Below are 17,839 nucleotides of genomic sequence, written 5' to 3' on the forward strand. Positions count from 1 at the left end.
ATCACTCAGGTTTGCTGACGGTGAGGTGATTGGTTGCTTTACATCTCAGGGAGCCCTCATGTCTGTGTTTCCTTCTGGCTCTCCCTTTTAGTTATGCTGTCATAGTTAGTCCTGCCGGAGTCTCTGCTTGCACTACACAGTAAATATACATTTACATTATACATTATATGACTTTGACCAGACCTAACTGTTATCTCTCCTCTTCTGCTCTCTCTCCTGCTCTTTCTGTTCCCTCTCTCCCCCTCTCTCTTTTCCCTCTCTCTGTCGAGCTACACATGACGTTCCTGAGCTGCCAGTGATCCAGACTCCCTCTGCCCTCCCCACCTGTCTGACCCATCCTGGTGCCCCGCTTCTGGTTGGAGATCCCGTCACATGGATGCCCCGTGTGTCTCTTTGGGATGCGTTTCGTGTCTGGGGATGATTCTCTCTACCTAGAAGACGGTTCTGGCCTTGACTGGTGTTGGCAGCTGTTTCTCTGAGGACTTGACAGTTCGATAGTTCAGGACTGGAACTTCATACAAGTCTACCTGGGTATTCAATAACTACCTGGACTCCATATTAACATCAATTAACATCAACTGTTATGCTGAACTGCCTGCCAACTAACACACAGTATAAATGCAGATCAATTTATGCTTTCTGTTTCACCCAAATGAGGATGGGTTCCCTGTTAAGTCTGGTTCCTCTCAAGGTTTCTTCCTGTTACCATCTCAGGGAGTTTTTTCCTTGGCACTGTCGCCCTCGGCTTGCTCACCAGGGACTATCTGATCATTTTGATTTATACACATTCAATTCCATACAAACTTAAATAATTCTTTTGTTTGTGTAAAGTTGCTTTGGGACAATGCCAATTGTTAAAAGCGCTATACAAATAAAATTGAATTGAAAATTGAATTAAATTTCACATAAACACACATTAACGGAAAGACTGTTTTGTCTGAAAAATTAGCAAGGAACATCACTAATGACACCCGTGTGAGCGCATAATAACAGAATCACTGCGGTAAAGTAAAACAAACAAACAAATTAACCTGCACTTTATCTCTAAAAAGAATCGCGACAGAGCAGATTTTCTGCAAAGAATAGAGACACACACACCAAAAAACAAACAAACAAACAAACAAACAAAAAAAAAACGCGCGTGAGATGATTTTATTTGATTTGGTTCCCACTCTCTATCTTTCTCTTTCTTCTTTTTGCTTTTTCCTTTTTTAAATGTTATTTTCAGGTCTTTCCTTCTCTTCTCCACTTTTGGCGCTGTATTTCTCTAGCTTTTATTTTTTCTCCCTGTTTTTTTTGTGTTTTATAATTTACTTTTTTTTAAATAGCTTAGTCTTCCTTTATCAAATGAGATTTAGTGGGTGGGAAAAACATATAAATATTGAGGTGTTGGATTAGGAATAATATGAAAATAATGTTAATTTAAAAATATTTAAAATAATTAGTCTTTTTGTGTGCATGGCTGGGGTAAAAAGTGTAGACCGAGACACTGAAATCCGGTCTTGCAAGCTTTGGCTTCAACAAACTTTGTAATTCCTGACTCCAAATCCAATGATTTTTTGACTTTGCGCTCAATGGAGAGAATAGCAAGTGCAGACAGCCTTTTTTGTGACATTGTTGACATTTGTGACTATGCACAGGCATGAAAAATTGTGTTACCTTTGCCAAAGATCCTATTAATTGTCTGTTCGCTTCAACGCAACTCACAATGGCATTCTAATTTTAACGCTATTTCAGCGAGTGGATTTAAATTATTTTTAAATGTTAGATAAAAGTGCTGGCTAAAAAACTACTTGGTTAAGCTTAAGTCATGGGGCCCAGGCAGTTCGCCTACTTTTGCCTAATGGTAACGCCGCCTGTGTGCACGTGCCTTGGGATGAATCGCCACCATACCCACCGGTTCGGAACACTTTTGGTTATCTTAGTTATGTGGGTGCCTTATTGACAACAGGCTGTACTGTTTTTTTATATACTGCCATACTCTCAGTTGGAGGACTTCCGGGTCACCAGGTTTGTGTCTGAGATTACTCCGGACGTTAGCCAATCCGGGGCCCAGACACAGGCCCACCCTTCAGCGGTTAGTTATAGAGTCAAGTTGGCCCCTTGGTGCGCCTCATCCTGTAGTAACCTCACCAGTGGTGACAGATTCACCACCTGTAGTCCCGGTGGTTTCTGTTTTGGATGACCGAGATGGTGGTACGGTCATGGTGCGTAGGACAGCACGAACCACAGCCGGGCAGCACATCAATCTCCATCATTTACCAAAATCTGTGGGCTTAGTTGCCCAGGTAGGGCTTTGGTTTTGTGTGCAGTGCAGCTTCTGCTGTATTCAGGCCCCGGGACTAGTGGGAATAAGCATTGTTGGGTCGATGATTCAAAGGTGGGGGATGGATTCTAGTAGGATGAGCTGTAGTCTCATCATGTTTGGTTATCTTTGTTATGTGGGTGCCTTATTTACAACAGGCTTTACTGTTTTTTTTTATATATATATATATATATATACTGCCATACTCTCAGTTGGAGGACCTCCTGGTTTGTGTCTGAGATTAATCCGGACGCTAGCCAATCCCCCGTGTCATCAGGTATGAATGTTTTTTGCAATCTCTGTTCTATGCTCATGGGCAGAGGCAAATCAGCTTGTAGACTCATTTTGGATTCTTCTATAGTGATGTCTTTTCTCCTTTGCGTAGAGTGCATGTTGTTTCGTTGCGCATCTGACTTCCGCTTCCATCTCGGGTATGAGTACTCTTTGCCTTTCATTAGTTATGTTTGCGGAAAATGGTTCTCATTTAAATTGGATTATAGTTTTTTTCTGGGTTCCTCAGTGGTGAAATCTCTACCTATCGACTCTCCGTTGTGTAGAGCGCATGCCTTTTGCTGCACGTCCAACTTTCCGGTTTTGTTTCAGGTATGAACGCTTTATGCAATTTCTTCTGTGGCTATGGCTTGCGGTACTTATTGTTATTTGTTATAGTTTTCATCTAGACGGTTGGATTCCCTTTTTGACAACATTGCCTTACTGGTGTTGGTAAGTAGTTGGTAGTTGTTTCCTGTACTTTCTGGTTGTACAGGGATTGCTAGTGGTCATTCATTCAGCATCTGGGAACAGGTATGTACGGTCTATTAGTACATTTAATTGCATTTGAGCATTTGGCAGATGCACTTATCCAGAGCGACTTTTTTATTTTTGAGATTTTTTATCTCATTACACATCTGAGCAGTTGAGGGTTAAGGGCCTTGCTCAAGGGCTCAACAGTGGCAACTTGGTGGTTGTGGGTTGTGTGCTTCGCATGATCACTGTTTCATTTTTGCTTTTGCTTTATTTTTGTTTTTGCTTTATTGTTATTGGATAAATGCTGCTTTGTTGACGGGGTGCTTTGCCATTTTGCTGCTGCGCATGCATTCTATCTGTCTGAGAATTTATTTTTAAATTGAAAGTTGTTTGTTCCTTCCTCTCTCTCTCTCTCTCTCTCTCTCTCTCTCTCTCTTCATTCTATTTTGTCGGTTGGTGTTTTATTTTTAATGATTATATGTCCCAATCTTGTAGAGCTGTGAGCTAAAGGTTGTGGCAGTGCAACGTGTTGGGGTTGGTTTCCCTTTTCCATGTGCGTGTTGGTCACCCCTTTGTGTCGATTTTTACAGTGAATTGTGTGTGGGTTTGATTTACGTGTGTTTGGGGTGACTCTGGTTTGGATATTCATCCCCCCTCCCTTTCTTTCATAGTCTCCACTGGTAAGCTCCAGTTTTAATTTGATTGTGTATTGATATTGTTGTGTATGATTCTTGTAGCAGAATCACACTTACATAGTGTGCATACACTTGATAGTGTAGTTGCAACTACTTTTTATTATTATATAACTTTGAATTGATAAGTTGTGTATGACTGTTTGTGAAAAATTAAAAATGTTTATGTACGAACTCCACACCTCTTGCATGTTCAATGAGCGTACCTGGGTGCCTTTGTTAAATTAATAATTAGGGTCGTAGATTACCTTGGGCGCAATTCCCAAGGTGGTGTAATTGGCTACAATTGGCCCCTACCACTTGGCACAGTGGTGTAAAAAACTATTTGCTTAATCTTCCCCTTCCTGATTTCTTAATCTTTTGCATGTTTGTCACACAAAATGTTTCTGATCATCAAACACATTTAACTATTAGTCAAAGATAACACAAGTAAACACAAAATGCAGTTTTTAAATGATGATTTTTATTATTTAGGGAGAAAAAAAATCCGAACCTACATGGCCCTGTGTGAAAAAGTAAGTGCCCCCTGGAACCTAATAACTGGATAACTGGTTGGGCCACCCTTAGCAGCAATAACTGCAATCAAGCGTTTGCGAGTCTTTTACAGCGCTCTGGAGGAATTTTGGCCCACTCATCTTTGCAGAATTGTTGTAATTCAGCTTTATTTGAGGGTTTTCTAGCATGAACTGCCTTTTTAAGGTCATGCCACAACATCTCAATTGGATTCAGGTCAGGACTTTGACTAGGCCACTCCAAAGTCTTCATTTTGTTTTTCTTCAGCCATTCAGAGGTGGATTTGCTGGTGTGTTTTTGGTCATTGTCCTGCTGCAGCACCCAAGATCGCTTCAGCTTGAGTTGACGAACAGATGGCCGGATATTCTCCTTCAGGATTTTTTGGTAGACAGTAGAATTCATGGTTCCATCTATCACAGCAAGCCTTCCAGGTCCTGAAGCAGCAAAACAACCCCAGACCATCACACTACCACCACCATATTTTACTGTTGGTATGATGTTCTTTTCCTGAAATGCTGTGTTACTTTTACGCCAGATGTAACGGGACACGCACCTTCTAAAAAGTTAAACTTTTGTCTCGTCGGTCCACAAGGTATTTTCCCAAAAGTCTTGGCAATCATTGAGATGTTTTTTAGCAAAATTGAGACAAGCCTTAATGTTTTTTTTGCTTAAAAGTGGTTTGCGCCTTGAAAATCTGCCATGCAGGCCATTTTTGCCCAGTCTCTTTCTTATTGTGGAGTCATGAACACTGACCTTAATTAAGGCAAGTGAGGCCTGCAGTTCTTTTTATATGTTGTCCTGGGGTCTTTTGTGGCCTCTCGGATGAGTTGTCTCTGCGCTCTTGGGGTAATTTTGGTCGGCCGGCCACTCCTGGGAAGGTTCACCACTGTTCCATGTTTTTGCCATTTGTGGATAATGGCTCTCACTGTGGTTCGCTGGAGTCCCAAAGCTTTAGAAATGGCTTTATAACCTTTACCAGACTGATAGATCTCAATTACTTTTGTTCTCATTTGTTCCTGAATTTCTTTGGATCTTGGCATGATGTCTAGCTTTTGAGGTGCTTTTGGTCTACTTCTCTGTGTCAGGTAGCTCCTATTTAAGTGATTTCTTGGTGTGGCAGTAATCAGGCCTGGGGGTGGCTACAGAAATTGAACTCAGGTGTGATAAACCACAGTTAAGTTATTTTTTTAACAAGGGGGGCAATCACTTTTTTACACAGGGCCATGTAGATTTGGAGTTTTTTTTTTCTCCCTTAATAACGTAAACCTTCATTTAAAAACTGCATTTTGTGTTCAATTATGTTATCTTTGACTAATAGTTAACGGTTTTTGATGAGCAGAAAGCAGGGTTTTGGATGAGAAGGAAGGGGGCAAATAGTTTTTCACACCACTGTATGTAAAGGATCATTTTTCAAACCAAAAGGAAAAAAAAACCTTCTGTTTTTTTCATGCATGAAAAAAAGAAGCAGGTGTGACAAAGTGCTCGGAAGGACTGTGGCTGGTTCTGCAGGATGTTAAGTAAAACTAACTGCACTTCACAAATTGTGGCTGAGAATATATTTTAAGCGAAGTGTTGTCACACCAATCATTGACTTTGTTTCTTTACCCCTTAGGAGTCTAAAGTTGTCTTGTGGCCCTGAAGAAGTTCTGACATTTTGTGTATTTTTATAAATTTTAAATGTTGTTTATAAACATAAATGTCTAAAGTCTGATTACACTGTCTTTAGCACAAACTGGGCTACAGTAATATGCGAGTAGCATGTATGTACATGTATTATGCTTGCTTATTGGAAACAGCAAAAAAAGTCACTGAAATAGGACCACAAAACACATTCATGACATTTGTGTACAAGACTTTTGTGACCTGGATTTTGTAGTGTAGAAGTTTTACTTCTACACTATAGATAGATAGATAGATAGATGGATGGATGGATGGATGGAGCGAACAGTACAAGGTGTTGTCTTATGATGTGTGGATACTGTATACTGATGTCACAGTGGACACTGATGTTGTAGTTGCTATAAATATTAACTTCTCATCCATAAATACTTCTGTTTTTGTACCTTGTTGGAGTAGAGTGCAGTGAGCCGCATGTGTCAATATTAGGGTTTTCAATTTCACAATAAGAAAATAAGGAAGGATGTTTTTTTTTGTGTGAAATTCTATATATATATAGAATTATTTATATATATATATATATATATATATATATATATATATATATATATGATTTATATATATATATATATATATATATATATATAGATAGGGTTAGGGTTTTATATATATATATTTATACAGTACACACACATTATACATAGTACTTATGACTTACTGTTTATACTGACAAAAATCGTCTTTTAATAAACCAATGGTTCATCCGCATCGATATTTTGCCACCGTGGTTTCTGAACTTCCTCTAGTAAAGACCTCACCCCGATAAGCTGATGTGGCCAGTTTTTGTTAACATATTTTGAAAGCATTTCCTGTTTTTTCCCCCCATCTCATTTTTCTTTCCTTTTCAACTCGTAGCCAGATTTTGGGTTTTAACTCGCACTGTATCAGCAGGGTAAGTCAGCTCTTGTACTATCTGAAGCATAAAAATCTAACTGAATTCAGTGTAAAGAAGTTAAATTGGACATTTGTATGGTTTTATTATTGTTTCTGGAATAATTAAATCATTAATATTGTTAAATTTTTTATTAAATACATCTATTAAAAACATCTAATCTGTAATAAGAGACTGTACCAGGGATATCATAGTGTTCTTATAAGACTTTACAAACGGACATAAATAAAGGGAAGACTAAAGAGTCTCCGACATGGATGGAGCTGTTGTATTGAATAGTATTTTCCTTTCTATAGATGATTTAAATTCAGTGTTAAATCCTTCTTAACACTGACATTTAACATTAACATCTATGAATTGAAATCATAACACTGGCAAAAATGGCAAAAAATCTGTATATTGATGAGAAACCTGGGATTTTGATAATTTAATCAATGATCTTGAATTTCTAAATCCTGGTAAAAAAAACCTTCCTGAATAGTTTGAAAACATTAATTTTAAAATATGAATATGAGAAATCCCTTTAATATCCAAGCATCATCATTTTAAAAAAAAAAATGTAAAATATGTTAATAGTTTGAATTCAACAGTGTTTAAACTTTATTGACATAAATCTTTGTCTTTTTTGCTTCCACACTTTTCTAACAAACCAACAGTAAAGCTAGAGATTCCATCTGGAAATCTCAGAAGCAACAACATGAGCAACAACCTCTACGAAAATGTTTCCTATGAAAATTACTCTGAACAGGTCTATGACAATGACAGCGATACTGGTTTCTCTGAGGAATTAAGGAAAGCCATTCATGGAACGGTGGTCGTGCTCTATTGCCTGACCTGCATCCTTGGAGTTCCTGGAAATGCCCTCGTATTGTGGATTGCTGGTGTGAAAATGAAAAAGACCGTCAACACCATCTGGTTCCTGAACCTGGCCATCGCTGACCTCCTGTGCTGCCTGTCCATACCGTTTACTGTGGCTGAAATCTTTTTAGAAACTCACTGGCCATATGGAGGGACTATGTGCAAAGTCCTACCTGCTATCATCGTAGTCAACATGTTCGCCAGCATCTTCACCCTAAACTTCATCAGCTTGGATCGGTTCATTCAGGTTGTTAAACCTGTTTGGTCTCAAAATAATCGTACGCTTGGGTTGGCATGGGGATGCTGTGCCATGGCATGGACATTGGCCATACTCCTCAGCCTGCCGTCTATGATCCTACGAAAAATGGTAACCATTGAGGAATTTAACATGACCCTCTGCACGTTCAGTAACATAAATACCACCGAAGTTTTTTTCAACATTGACGAAGGTGCCTCTTACGAGGCACTAACCATGACCCGGTTTGTCTTCGGTTTTCTCATACCCCTTGTGTGCATCGTGTTTTGCTACACCTGTATCGCCCGGAAGGTTATGAGCAGCCATTTTCATGCAGGTAGAGCATTCCGTATCATGCTTGCTGTTGTGTTGGCATTTTTTCTCTCCTGGTTTCCCTACCATGTGGTGGCACTGGTAGAAATTTATGGTGGAAAACAGGATGCCATGCTGGCTAAAGGAATTGATCCTTTGGTTATCTCTTTGGCATATGTAAACAGCTGCATGAACCCGATACTGTACGTGTTTATGGGACAGGACTTTAAAGAGAAAATTAAACTCTCTTTGAGACGAATCTTCGAGAAGGCTTTTAGTGAAGATACACAATTGTCCATGAGCTCCAAAGGACAGCAGTCACGCTGCACCAACTCCTCAGTTGCCCAGCTGTGATATTGACATTGAGCTGGAGCGTGTTTAGGGCCAAAATATACTTGCTGTTGTTAAACCATGCATTCGTGTAGACAGGTGGTAACATTGTACGCATACTGTACCTTCCTTATATACTATGCATGTCGCAGGAGGGTTCAATTAGACAGTTTTGCATGTAAACAAACATGAAGACGCGCACAAGAGATGTAGGAAACACGAGGCTGCCATCATGCATGCACATTCATTTAGTTAACAGCAAGTATATTTCAACATTGAAGTTGAGTAAATTATGAATGTATTGAATCACTTTTAACCATGGCACTTTGTTAACTTGTGTAGTGCGTCACCTTTGTAATAATAATAGACCTTAAGGGAAAAAAAAAATCTTTTCTGTACTATTTGCACGTTAATTCATATGATTAACATTATCATAATTAACATAATCATCAATGACCTGATGATCTCAGTATGTACAGTTCTAACAGAAAACATCTGACGGTGAATCCTTATCGCTTGCGTTTGTTAAATTGTATACTCATAAAAAACAATATTGTGACATTAGAGCAGCAAAAAACTTACAGTAATAAACTGTCCACTTTAATAGGAACTCCTGCACACCTGCTTCTTTGTGCAGTTATTCTGTGTAAACCCTGAAATAAAAATCCCATGAGATCAGCAGTTTCTGTAAGACTTAACCCAGATCATCTGGCACCAACAACTGGTTTGTGCTGTGAACATATTTAAGCTTAAACTCTTCATTATTTTCTGCATTGTGGTGAGTACAGGTGTTCCTATTAAAGTGGAAGTAAGTGTAAATGTAGTTATTGTCTGAGGATGTAGTTTTTCTTTAAACGTGATTTCTTTGGACATTTTTCTGTCCTTTATCATTTCTTTAGGATTTACAATTAACATTATTGTTAGATTACAGTAAGTATAGTTACAGTAAGTATACTTTCTTTCGGCTGCTCACATCACACGGACTCCATAGCAGACAATCTAGCCATTCTTGACACAGGGCTCCCATTTTTCTAACTGGGCCTGGGATCGGCACTGCGTGTAGTCGTGATTTGAGCTCTTATATATATATGCATTCAAGTCAAACTGGGACAAAGTGTCCCACCTTTTTTTTTTTTTTTTTAAATGTGTATATGGGTTTTGCAAATGCACTTGATAATACTGTTCTTTGTATCCTAAAATAACAACTGACTGTTGTTGTTACGTAATTACCTAATTCTATATGTATTACTTTGTAGTTTTGAAATATATAGTATTGTTCTAGAATGTGGAAAAATAAATTCAAACTGAAACTGAAAAGTCTAAACTTTTGACTGAAACTGTATATACCATAATCAAAGTCTGTTATTGATTTAAAATCATAATGCTTTTTATTATTCTATTAATCAGTTAGACATTAGATTTAATTTAACATGATACTATGAATAACAGATACTGTACCATGTCGACAAGACAGATTCCTAAAATAAATAAACAATTTCTAAATTAAGGGCACTTTTTTAGATGTTTAATTCCCTACAAAGTAAGTAATTGCAGTAATTACATTTTCATGTTTCAAGAAACTTAACCTCATCAGTCTGAGTCATGATTTAATCGAAACAGATTCCAGGAAGGGTGATTAAGTTCATGACATAATAAATGCGTTAAACATTCTTGAACAGTTGGTCAGACTCGGCCATTTTTTGACCTTAAATAGGGTTTATTATATTTTTGTAAGGCTCTGTTTGGTCTGGAGTCTGGTTCTGCATGGGCTAAAAGTTTAATTATAGATGACGAAGAGAGGAGAATGTTTGCTTACTCAGTGCATGGTTGTTTTGTTTTGTTTTTTATCTTAATTGCAGTGTCTTTGCACTTTTTTTAAAACATCCTCTTAGATCATGCTAGTGGGAAATGTGCATTGGCCTATTTTCTGTCGTTAGTAATAGCACATAAACTCAGGCAGCGTGAACTAAAAAGACTGCAGAGTAATCTCAACGATTTATTGTAAATTATTATAATATCGATTATACTAACATATTATAGTATTGTACTACAACTACTACTGTATATAGTTGCTGTATATATATATATATGTTTATTTTTAAAGGGAAAGAAAAAAGGTGATGGTGCAGAATCGTGAAATCTTAAATGTTTGGGAAAATCCTTTACATGGTAGAAATTTTGTACTATAAAGTAGCAAGAACTCCTTAATTATGATTCTGTTTGGTTATTTTTTATAGCATGACCTCAAATAGAGGAAATAACATTTAAAGATTCATTCTGACTGTGGCACAGCAACATCATAAAGAAATTGCAACAGAGTTTCACTCTGACTTGTCGCTCTCTAATAACTCGATCGAACATGAGGAACTCACACTGAGCGATAATCAGACATCAGATTAACTAACCATCAACCATCTTTGCAGATGTTCTGTAACACCATCTTTACAAAAGTATAACAAAGATCAAAGTTTATGCTAAGCAACGCTTCTGTTTATTTTCTTGCAAACAAGATCTCATCAGCCCTAAATTAGTATTAAAAATTAGATATGTTCTTTCATAATAGGTCAATTGGATGTAAAAAAAGAAAAGAAAAAAAAAACACAAAAAAATACATAGAAAGAAATTGCCCTTTTGACTCACAAACCACAGAGACTCAAACTTCCACTAAAAAAACAGTTTAAAGTCCAACCCTTATGTACTAGCATTGGCTTGCCTTTCATGCACAGAGTTAAAAACCTGGTCATTCAGTACACATAAATGTGAAAACCTGGTCATTCAGTACATTCAGGTCATCAGCTGACTTTATTACTTTGTTTTATTGCCACATAACGTTGCTGAGTCTAAACCCGACCAACTGAAGCAACCCCAGATCATACCACCGCCTCCAGAAGCTTGTACAGTGGCCATTATGTATGTATACTGCTGACTCATTAGACCATACAACCTTTGTCCATCGTTATGAAATTCAATCTAACCAGCTAACTGGAATTGCTGTAGTTTAACTTTCCATAAAAAAAAAGTATGAGTTGACTCTGGACGACATGTAGGGTATGAATGATAGCGTTCAATCAAATGCAAAAGTAATATTGTCTTAAAAATAAACATTAGCCAATTTAGCATTTTAGGTAGCTAAAGCTAAGCTATCTGGTGATAACTAAGATAAGTAGGTGCATTCCAACCGACAGCCAGGTGCTGTTTGCTCCGCCCATACACCCATTTATGGTATAACTAGGATTTAGGGTTTTAGGAGTCAGCTTCTGATAAGTTCATAAACTTTTACAGGTGCACCATGCGCCTTCGATTCCCACCTTGGGTCTGTGTGCATGAAGTTTTCATGTTCTCCACGTGCTTGGTGGGTTTTCTCCGGGTGATCATCACGTCATAGTTTAAGTAAACTTTTCAATAAATAAGTTCTGCAAAAGCAGCTTTTTTTATTTCTGTGAATTCCTGATTTGTGAAAGTGTGTTGTAGCTGAATGGGCTGTTTGCCAGAGGTTATATGGAAAGTTCCCCATTGCATGTTTCACGCATTTCTTCTTCTTCTTCTTTTTCTTTTAAAAAGAGCCTGAATGACAGAGACCTAATCTATTTTTTCTTCTTTTATTCATCTTCAGTTGTAACTTTTTAAATGACATTTTATATTAATCGAATTATAAAGATATTTATTTTTCGGTGAATTAAGCAGATAAATGATCAAAGCTAAGAAAAGTAAAATATATTACATAAAGGAAGGAATTATCTATATGTACATTAACATATGACCAACTTGTGTAAATTGAGATGCTTTTCTTCTTACCACGGTTATAAAGAGTGGTTATTTGAGTTAGCGTAGTCTTCCTGTCCGCTCAATTCAGTCCGTTCTCTTTCGATCCCACTCATCAATTAGTCGTTAAACAAACTTAACTGTCCAACATTAAATGTTGTAGGGATTGCATTTTGGGACATTCTTTGTAAACTCTAGAGCATAATAATTCCAGGGATTACCAGTTTATGAAATAGTCAAACCAGCTACTCGGCGATGCAGCTGGTGAATATGTATAAGGTTCCATTCAGACTTTCTTAAGATCCGAATCAAGTTTACTGGGCAAGTACACAGAATTTAATTCCGGCTGATGGTGACTCTCAAAGAACAGACCTACATAACAACATTGTGCATTTGTGCACAACATTCAAGAGCTATAGAGATTAAATAAAGACCACAAATAATATACACAGCAATGTACATAAAGTGAGTGTTCATGGTAGTGCAAGTATCCGTAGTGTGCATGACATATAATAAGGATTTTGTTGTTGTTGTTGTTGTTGTTGAAAGACTGGTTGTAAAATACACAATACACAGTACAAGATGTGTGAGTAATGCAAACAGCAGTAATGTCCAGCAGGGTGTAAGAGGTTTGTAAAACACATGTTGGTGCTTTTATACAGCAGATTACATGCAATCTATGTCAACTGTTTGTGAAGGTGATTACCTGAGTGTTCCTGTGCATGGCAGTTTTGGTGTACTGTAGGTTCTGTATTGCCTGCCAGAATTAAGGAGATGTTGTAAGGCGTCTATAGTGATTTTTTCTGGGGCTGCTAAAATGAGCAGGGCTGGCGAAAGATAATCATTAATGGATCTTGGGATTGCTCCACTCTATAAAAGCGAGGTGTGGAGTTTTGCTCAGGGTCCAGAGTCCGGAGCGAGAAGGATGCTTCTGTGGCACTTTCGCTTTTGCCAAGAGCCGTGATCCAGCCGCCGAAGAGGAAAAGGCCGCTAAATTCACTGTTAAAGTCTCCTTTTCAGGCCTGAAGGTGCGTCAGCCGACATTGACTTCCATCTGCAGCCACATCTGAGAAGACCTGGACAAGACCGGTTGGCTGCGACTGCGAGAGCCACGTTGAGGAGCCTGCAGGAGCCAATGCCCCCGTGGGTCCATTTCACCATCATTCGACAGCCGAGTGCCCTCATGCCAGCTGGGCTCTGCCACTGGACGAGCACTGCACAACCTTACTTCTTTGCTCTCCTTTTTTCTTTCCTCTCTCCTTAAAAATCCCTTCCATTTGTCTTTCCAATAAAACTACCCTTTTCCCATAAGATCTCGCCTCACATCTGTGTGTCTCTGGTGTGCCCTGAGTCAAAGATCTTAGATCCATTAAAGGAGTTCCTGGCTAAAGTTTATACCTTGAGGATATCCAAAGAGCATATCCAATTCTGGCAGTGCATTAATGTAGCAGAGGATTATATAGAGAAATAACAGTGGTTTTTACTCTTGTATTTTAATGTTATTTTGCACAATCAAAAGTCTTGTTTTTTAACACGCTTTGTACATGTATATGTAAAATAAAATAAAAAGAGTTATCAAAATGTGCTTTTTTTTTGGTCAGAACCATGTCATTTTTGGCTGTTTGCCCAAATTTCATGACATATAACATCAAGGGGGCGGCACAGTAGCTTAGTGGTTAGCACTGTCGTCTTGCACGTCCAGGGTCAAGGGTCATCCCAAATTGGTACCCTGTTCAGGGTGTACCCCATCTTGTGCCCTAAGTTTCCTGGCAATAGGCTCCAACTTCTGCAACTACAGGATAAGATGATGAAGATGAATCAATAATGATCAAGGTTTGACTCCCATTCCTATTCTGTATTATCCACTGGGTGGCACCAAAAGACAAATATATAAAACCCTGAATTATTATTTTTATTAGTAGTAATTAATTGCTTAATATATATTTTTTCTCTTGCTGATAAAATGTTTCTATGTTTTATTTGTTTAGCAGGCAACTGCTCATATGCTTAATAAGAACACAAATCCACAGCTGTTTCTTCCCTGTGAAAGTGAAGACAGTTTCTTTTCTGCACTCCTTCCTCTATTGATTAAGTTCCTGTTTCTGGTGCATTTTGTCACTTTCTGAACTAGCAAAAAGAAAGTTTTCTGTCAGCTTTTTAGTAATGTGTTTTTGCTCACCTTTCTCTCATTTAAAAAAAAAATGTCTTTAAAAAAAGCACAAATTCAAATTTTGCAGCCCCTAATTTTATTATAATTTTTTAAAAATCCGTTCATTGCATTGTGTCTTCAAACCTAAAATATAAGCACATGCATCTTGTTCTGATCCAGTATGCATTCAAGTGCATTAATCCTACACGAAGAGTGTTCACGTGAATAAGCGCACCTTGTATAGGGGTCTTGTTCAAGTTTTTCCTCCTTTAAACTTTTAACGCAATAATACTGAAATGGAAAATCATTATCATCAGCAAAGAAAACAGAACTAAATAAAGCGATGGAAATGTTCTGATTGCATAAGATCAGGCATTTGTGGTCAAACCCATTATTTAGTTCCTCTGCCATCATGGGTCATACAGTAAAGTTTTAAATAGACTTATACTTAGGAAAATCACAACTATTTAAAAGGTTATTCGTAAAGATATTCAGTAAAAACATGACTTAAATTGTAAATTACATATTCTATAGCACTTCAATACTACAGCTATAATAGTAATTAGGGATTTTTTTATTTCCAGCTGTAACACTACAAAATGAGAAAAATGTAAGGGGGTGAATACTTATGCAAGTTTGTTTATGCATATAAATATGCCTTGTACTTTTAGTTTAATATGTAAATGAACTGAACATGGTAGCAGAAATCATTTTTTTTCGAGCCAAGCTGTAAACAGACACCTAGTGGTGCTTGTACTGAAGGTTTTAATGAGGAACTCATTGATGTTTTCAAGATGGTGTTGTTCGGCTGCTCCTGTTGAGGGGTCGCCACAGCGGACAAATTGATCTGCACAACAACTTGGCGCAGGTTTTACACCGGATGCTCTTCCCGACACAACCCTCCTATTTTATCTGGGCTTAGGAGCGGCACTGCATCCAGTGGCTGGGGTTTTGGGCATTGGTTGGGTATCGAACCCGAGCCTTTGTTGTCAAGGCGGTGGTAGATTCAATTATATATATTTATATATAGACACACAGATTTAAAAATGGCATCCGAATCAAGACAGAACAAACCTTTACCCATATGTATGACAGTGTACCCATTATGCAAAAAATGTAAACACACATTTGTTTGGCACTGTGTGACTGTATACATTGTAAAAGATAACAACTAAATCAGTAGTAGTAGTAGCCACGTCTAAGTACTGGTCTATGCGTATGTCTTTACAATAAGGATGAGGCGAGAGGGCACGCCAATGTGCGTGCATGGGCATGATCAGCCACAGTCAAAAGGTCGATTGCTATAAATTAATAAAGTCTCTGACCAGGAGACAAATCATGGCACAAATCATGACAATTCTGAGCTAAAAGGATATCCGTCACATCATGTCACTTTACAGAAGGAAAGTTCCTTTCTCCATTTTGGTAACGGTGTACTGTAGGTGCTCCATCAAAGAACATAGCTACACTGAATATTTTAACTTACATTTTACGTTTTACCGGAATATTTATCACTGTGTAACACTGATGCAAATCTAAATTCACATATCACATAGCTACAACCTGACTGCAAATTTATGCATAGGCTATATTTTATTAATATGCAACATGAAGTGAAACTGAACACATCTATAAAGGGAGATGAACTTTTATCTAAACGTTCTATTTCAATACTCAATCCTAAAAACAAGTTTATATTTCAATCCATTTTCATTTCCTCTGTGTTCAGATATCCATTAACATCTGGGCTCCGAACCAGCAGCCGTTGAATCCACTCCTTTCGAAGTCTGTTAGGAGACACAATTTTAGCATTCAGCGATTTGAGCAAAATAAGAAAATTAATTTGCAACAAAGTTATTTATAAGATGTTCGATTCCTTCATTAATATAAGTAACATAATAATAATTGGTCAAATGATACATATTATAATTTGAACAGTGGAAAGTCAAAAGAAGAAAGCACCATGCTGTCAAAAGTTTGCACCCCTTTCAACCAATGCCTTCTTCAAATTTAGTCTGTAAGCAGAAGGAAGAAACTATAATACAGTTCTCTTAATTTTCTTAACTTTTAAATTATTGCCTTTCAGTGTGATATAGCCACAATTAGTTTTTAACTTTCCTTTTTTTTCTAAGTAGATTGTGGATAAACATTCAGCCACGGGAAGTGGTAACTGTTTTTCCTTTAAACAGTGATTAAGCATGTTTCAGGATATTGCACTCTGACCTCAAGTGAAAAGTGTAACTTTAAAGGATTTACACTTTCTGTAGCTCCTCTTCTTAATTAACCCAAGGACTTGGTTGTTTTGAATCAGCATAAACAATCTATACATTTATTACAGGCTTCCGAGGGCAGCTGTAGTATTTTATATATAGCGTAAAAAACAGAGGACCGAAAGCAAGGGAATTAGTGGCGTGTTTTTAAATTGCATGTTGTGATGCATATCAGGCTTATGCAAGAGAGAAAGGATGAAAAAGAGAAACAGGAAAGTGTATCTACACACACCCACGTCAAGGATTTGCTAGGCTTTGGAGTAACCTTAATTAGAGATAAATCAATCTTCTGGCTTTAAAGAGTACAGGTCCTGCCACATATTTCTCACATCCATCAACTAAACCAGCTGATTGTAATTAGCACAACTCTTTCGCCAGATAGCCGAAAACTAATTACTGATATCACATATTTTGTGCGCAGGGAGAACTATAAAACCTGGGATATGTTATCTTAATAAAATGAGGGGCATTCAAGTCAAAATGGGGCTTGTAGTGAAATTTCTCATGGCGGTTTAGTGGTTAGCACCGTCGCCTTTTGCCACCAGGGTTCGGGTTCGATTCCCACCTCTACGTGCATGGCGTTTGCATGTTCTCCCCATGCTTGGAGGGTTTCCCCCGGGTACTCCAGTTTCCTCCCACAGTCCAAGGACATTAGCAGATTCGGCTAATTAGGGTTCCCAAATTGCCTGTTGTGTGTAAATGAGTGTGTGAATGTGTGTGTGTGGGTGTATGTGTGTGCCCTGCGATGGATTGGCACCCTGTCCAGGGTGTACCCCACCTCGTGCCCTAAGTCTCCTGTATACAAGAGCAAGCAATATAGATGATGAGTGGGTGAATTTCGCTCATGCGAAATTTGACTTGAATGCCCCTTGTATATAATCTTAACATGCATGATATTCTGAAACATGGAATTCCGCTTACATTCATTTATAAAAACATTATCCTAATGGTTAATAGAGGCAGCTCAATATGATGTTACTGTTGACCCACAAAGATTTAGAAACAGACATGGTTGTGCTCGTAGAAACTACGGAAATTATCATTTTGAAACAAGTCAACTGTTGCTGGCTTTAGGTGCATATTAAACCTGAATGAAG

The 17,839-nt window shown here is 37.9% G+C and overlaps 1 protein-coding gene across 1 annotated transcript; it reads left to right on the forward strand.

The window, feature by feature from the left end:
* The first annotated feature begins 6,716 nt into the window (after positions 1-6,716).
* On the forward strand, positions 6,717-9,863 carry LOC128545430 (C3a anaphylatoxin chemotactic receptor). Its single transcript, XM_053515690.1, has 2 exons — positions 6,717-6,826; positions 7,483-9,863. The coding sequence occupies exon 2, from the start codon at positions 7,524-7,526 to the stop codon at positions 8,583-8,585; it is 1,062 nt and encodes a 353-aa protein (XP_053371665.1). The 5' UTR covers positions 6,717-6,826; positions 7,483-7,523; the 3' UTR covers positions 8,586-9,863.
* The last annotated feature ends 7,976 nt before the right edge of the window (positions 9,864-17,839 follow it).

Source organism: Clarias gariepinus, chromosome 17, assembly GCF_024256425.1.
Source record: "Clarias gariepinus isolate MV-2021 ecotype Netherlands chromosome 17, CGAR_prim_01v2, whole genome shotgun sequence".
NCBI classification, from domain to species: domain Eukaryota; kingdom Metazoa; phylum Chordata; class Actinopteri; order Siluriformes; family Clariidae; genus Clarias; species Clarias gariepinus.

Excerpts from the sequence above, each read along its gene's own strand:
- LOC128545430 (XM_053515690.1), top strand. The coding sequence starts at position 7,524 with ATGAGCAACAACCTCTACGAAAATGTTTCCTATGAAAATTACTCTGAA.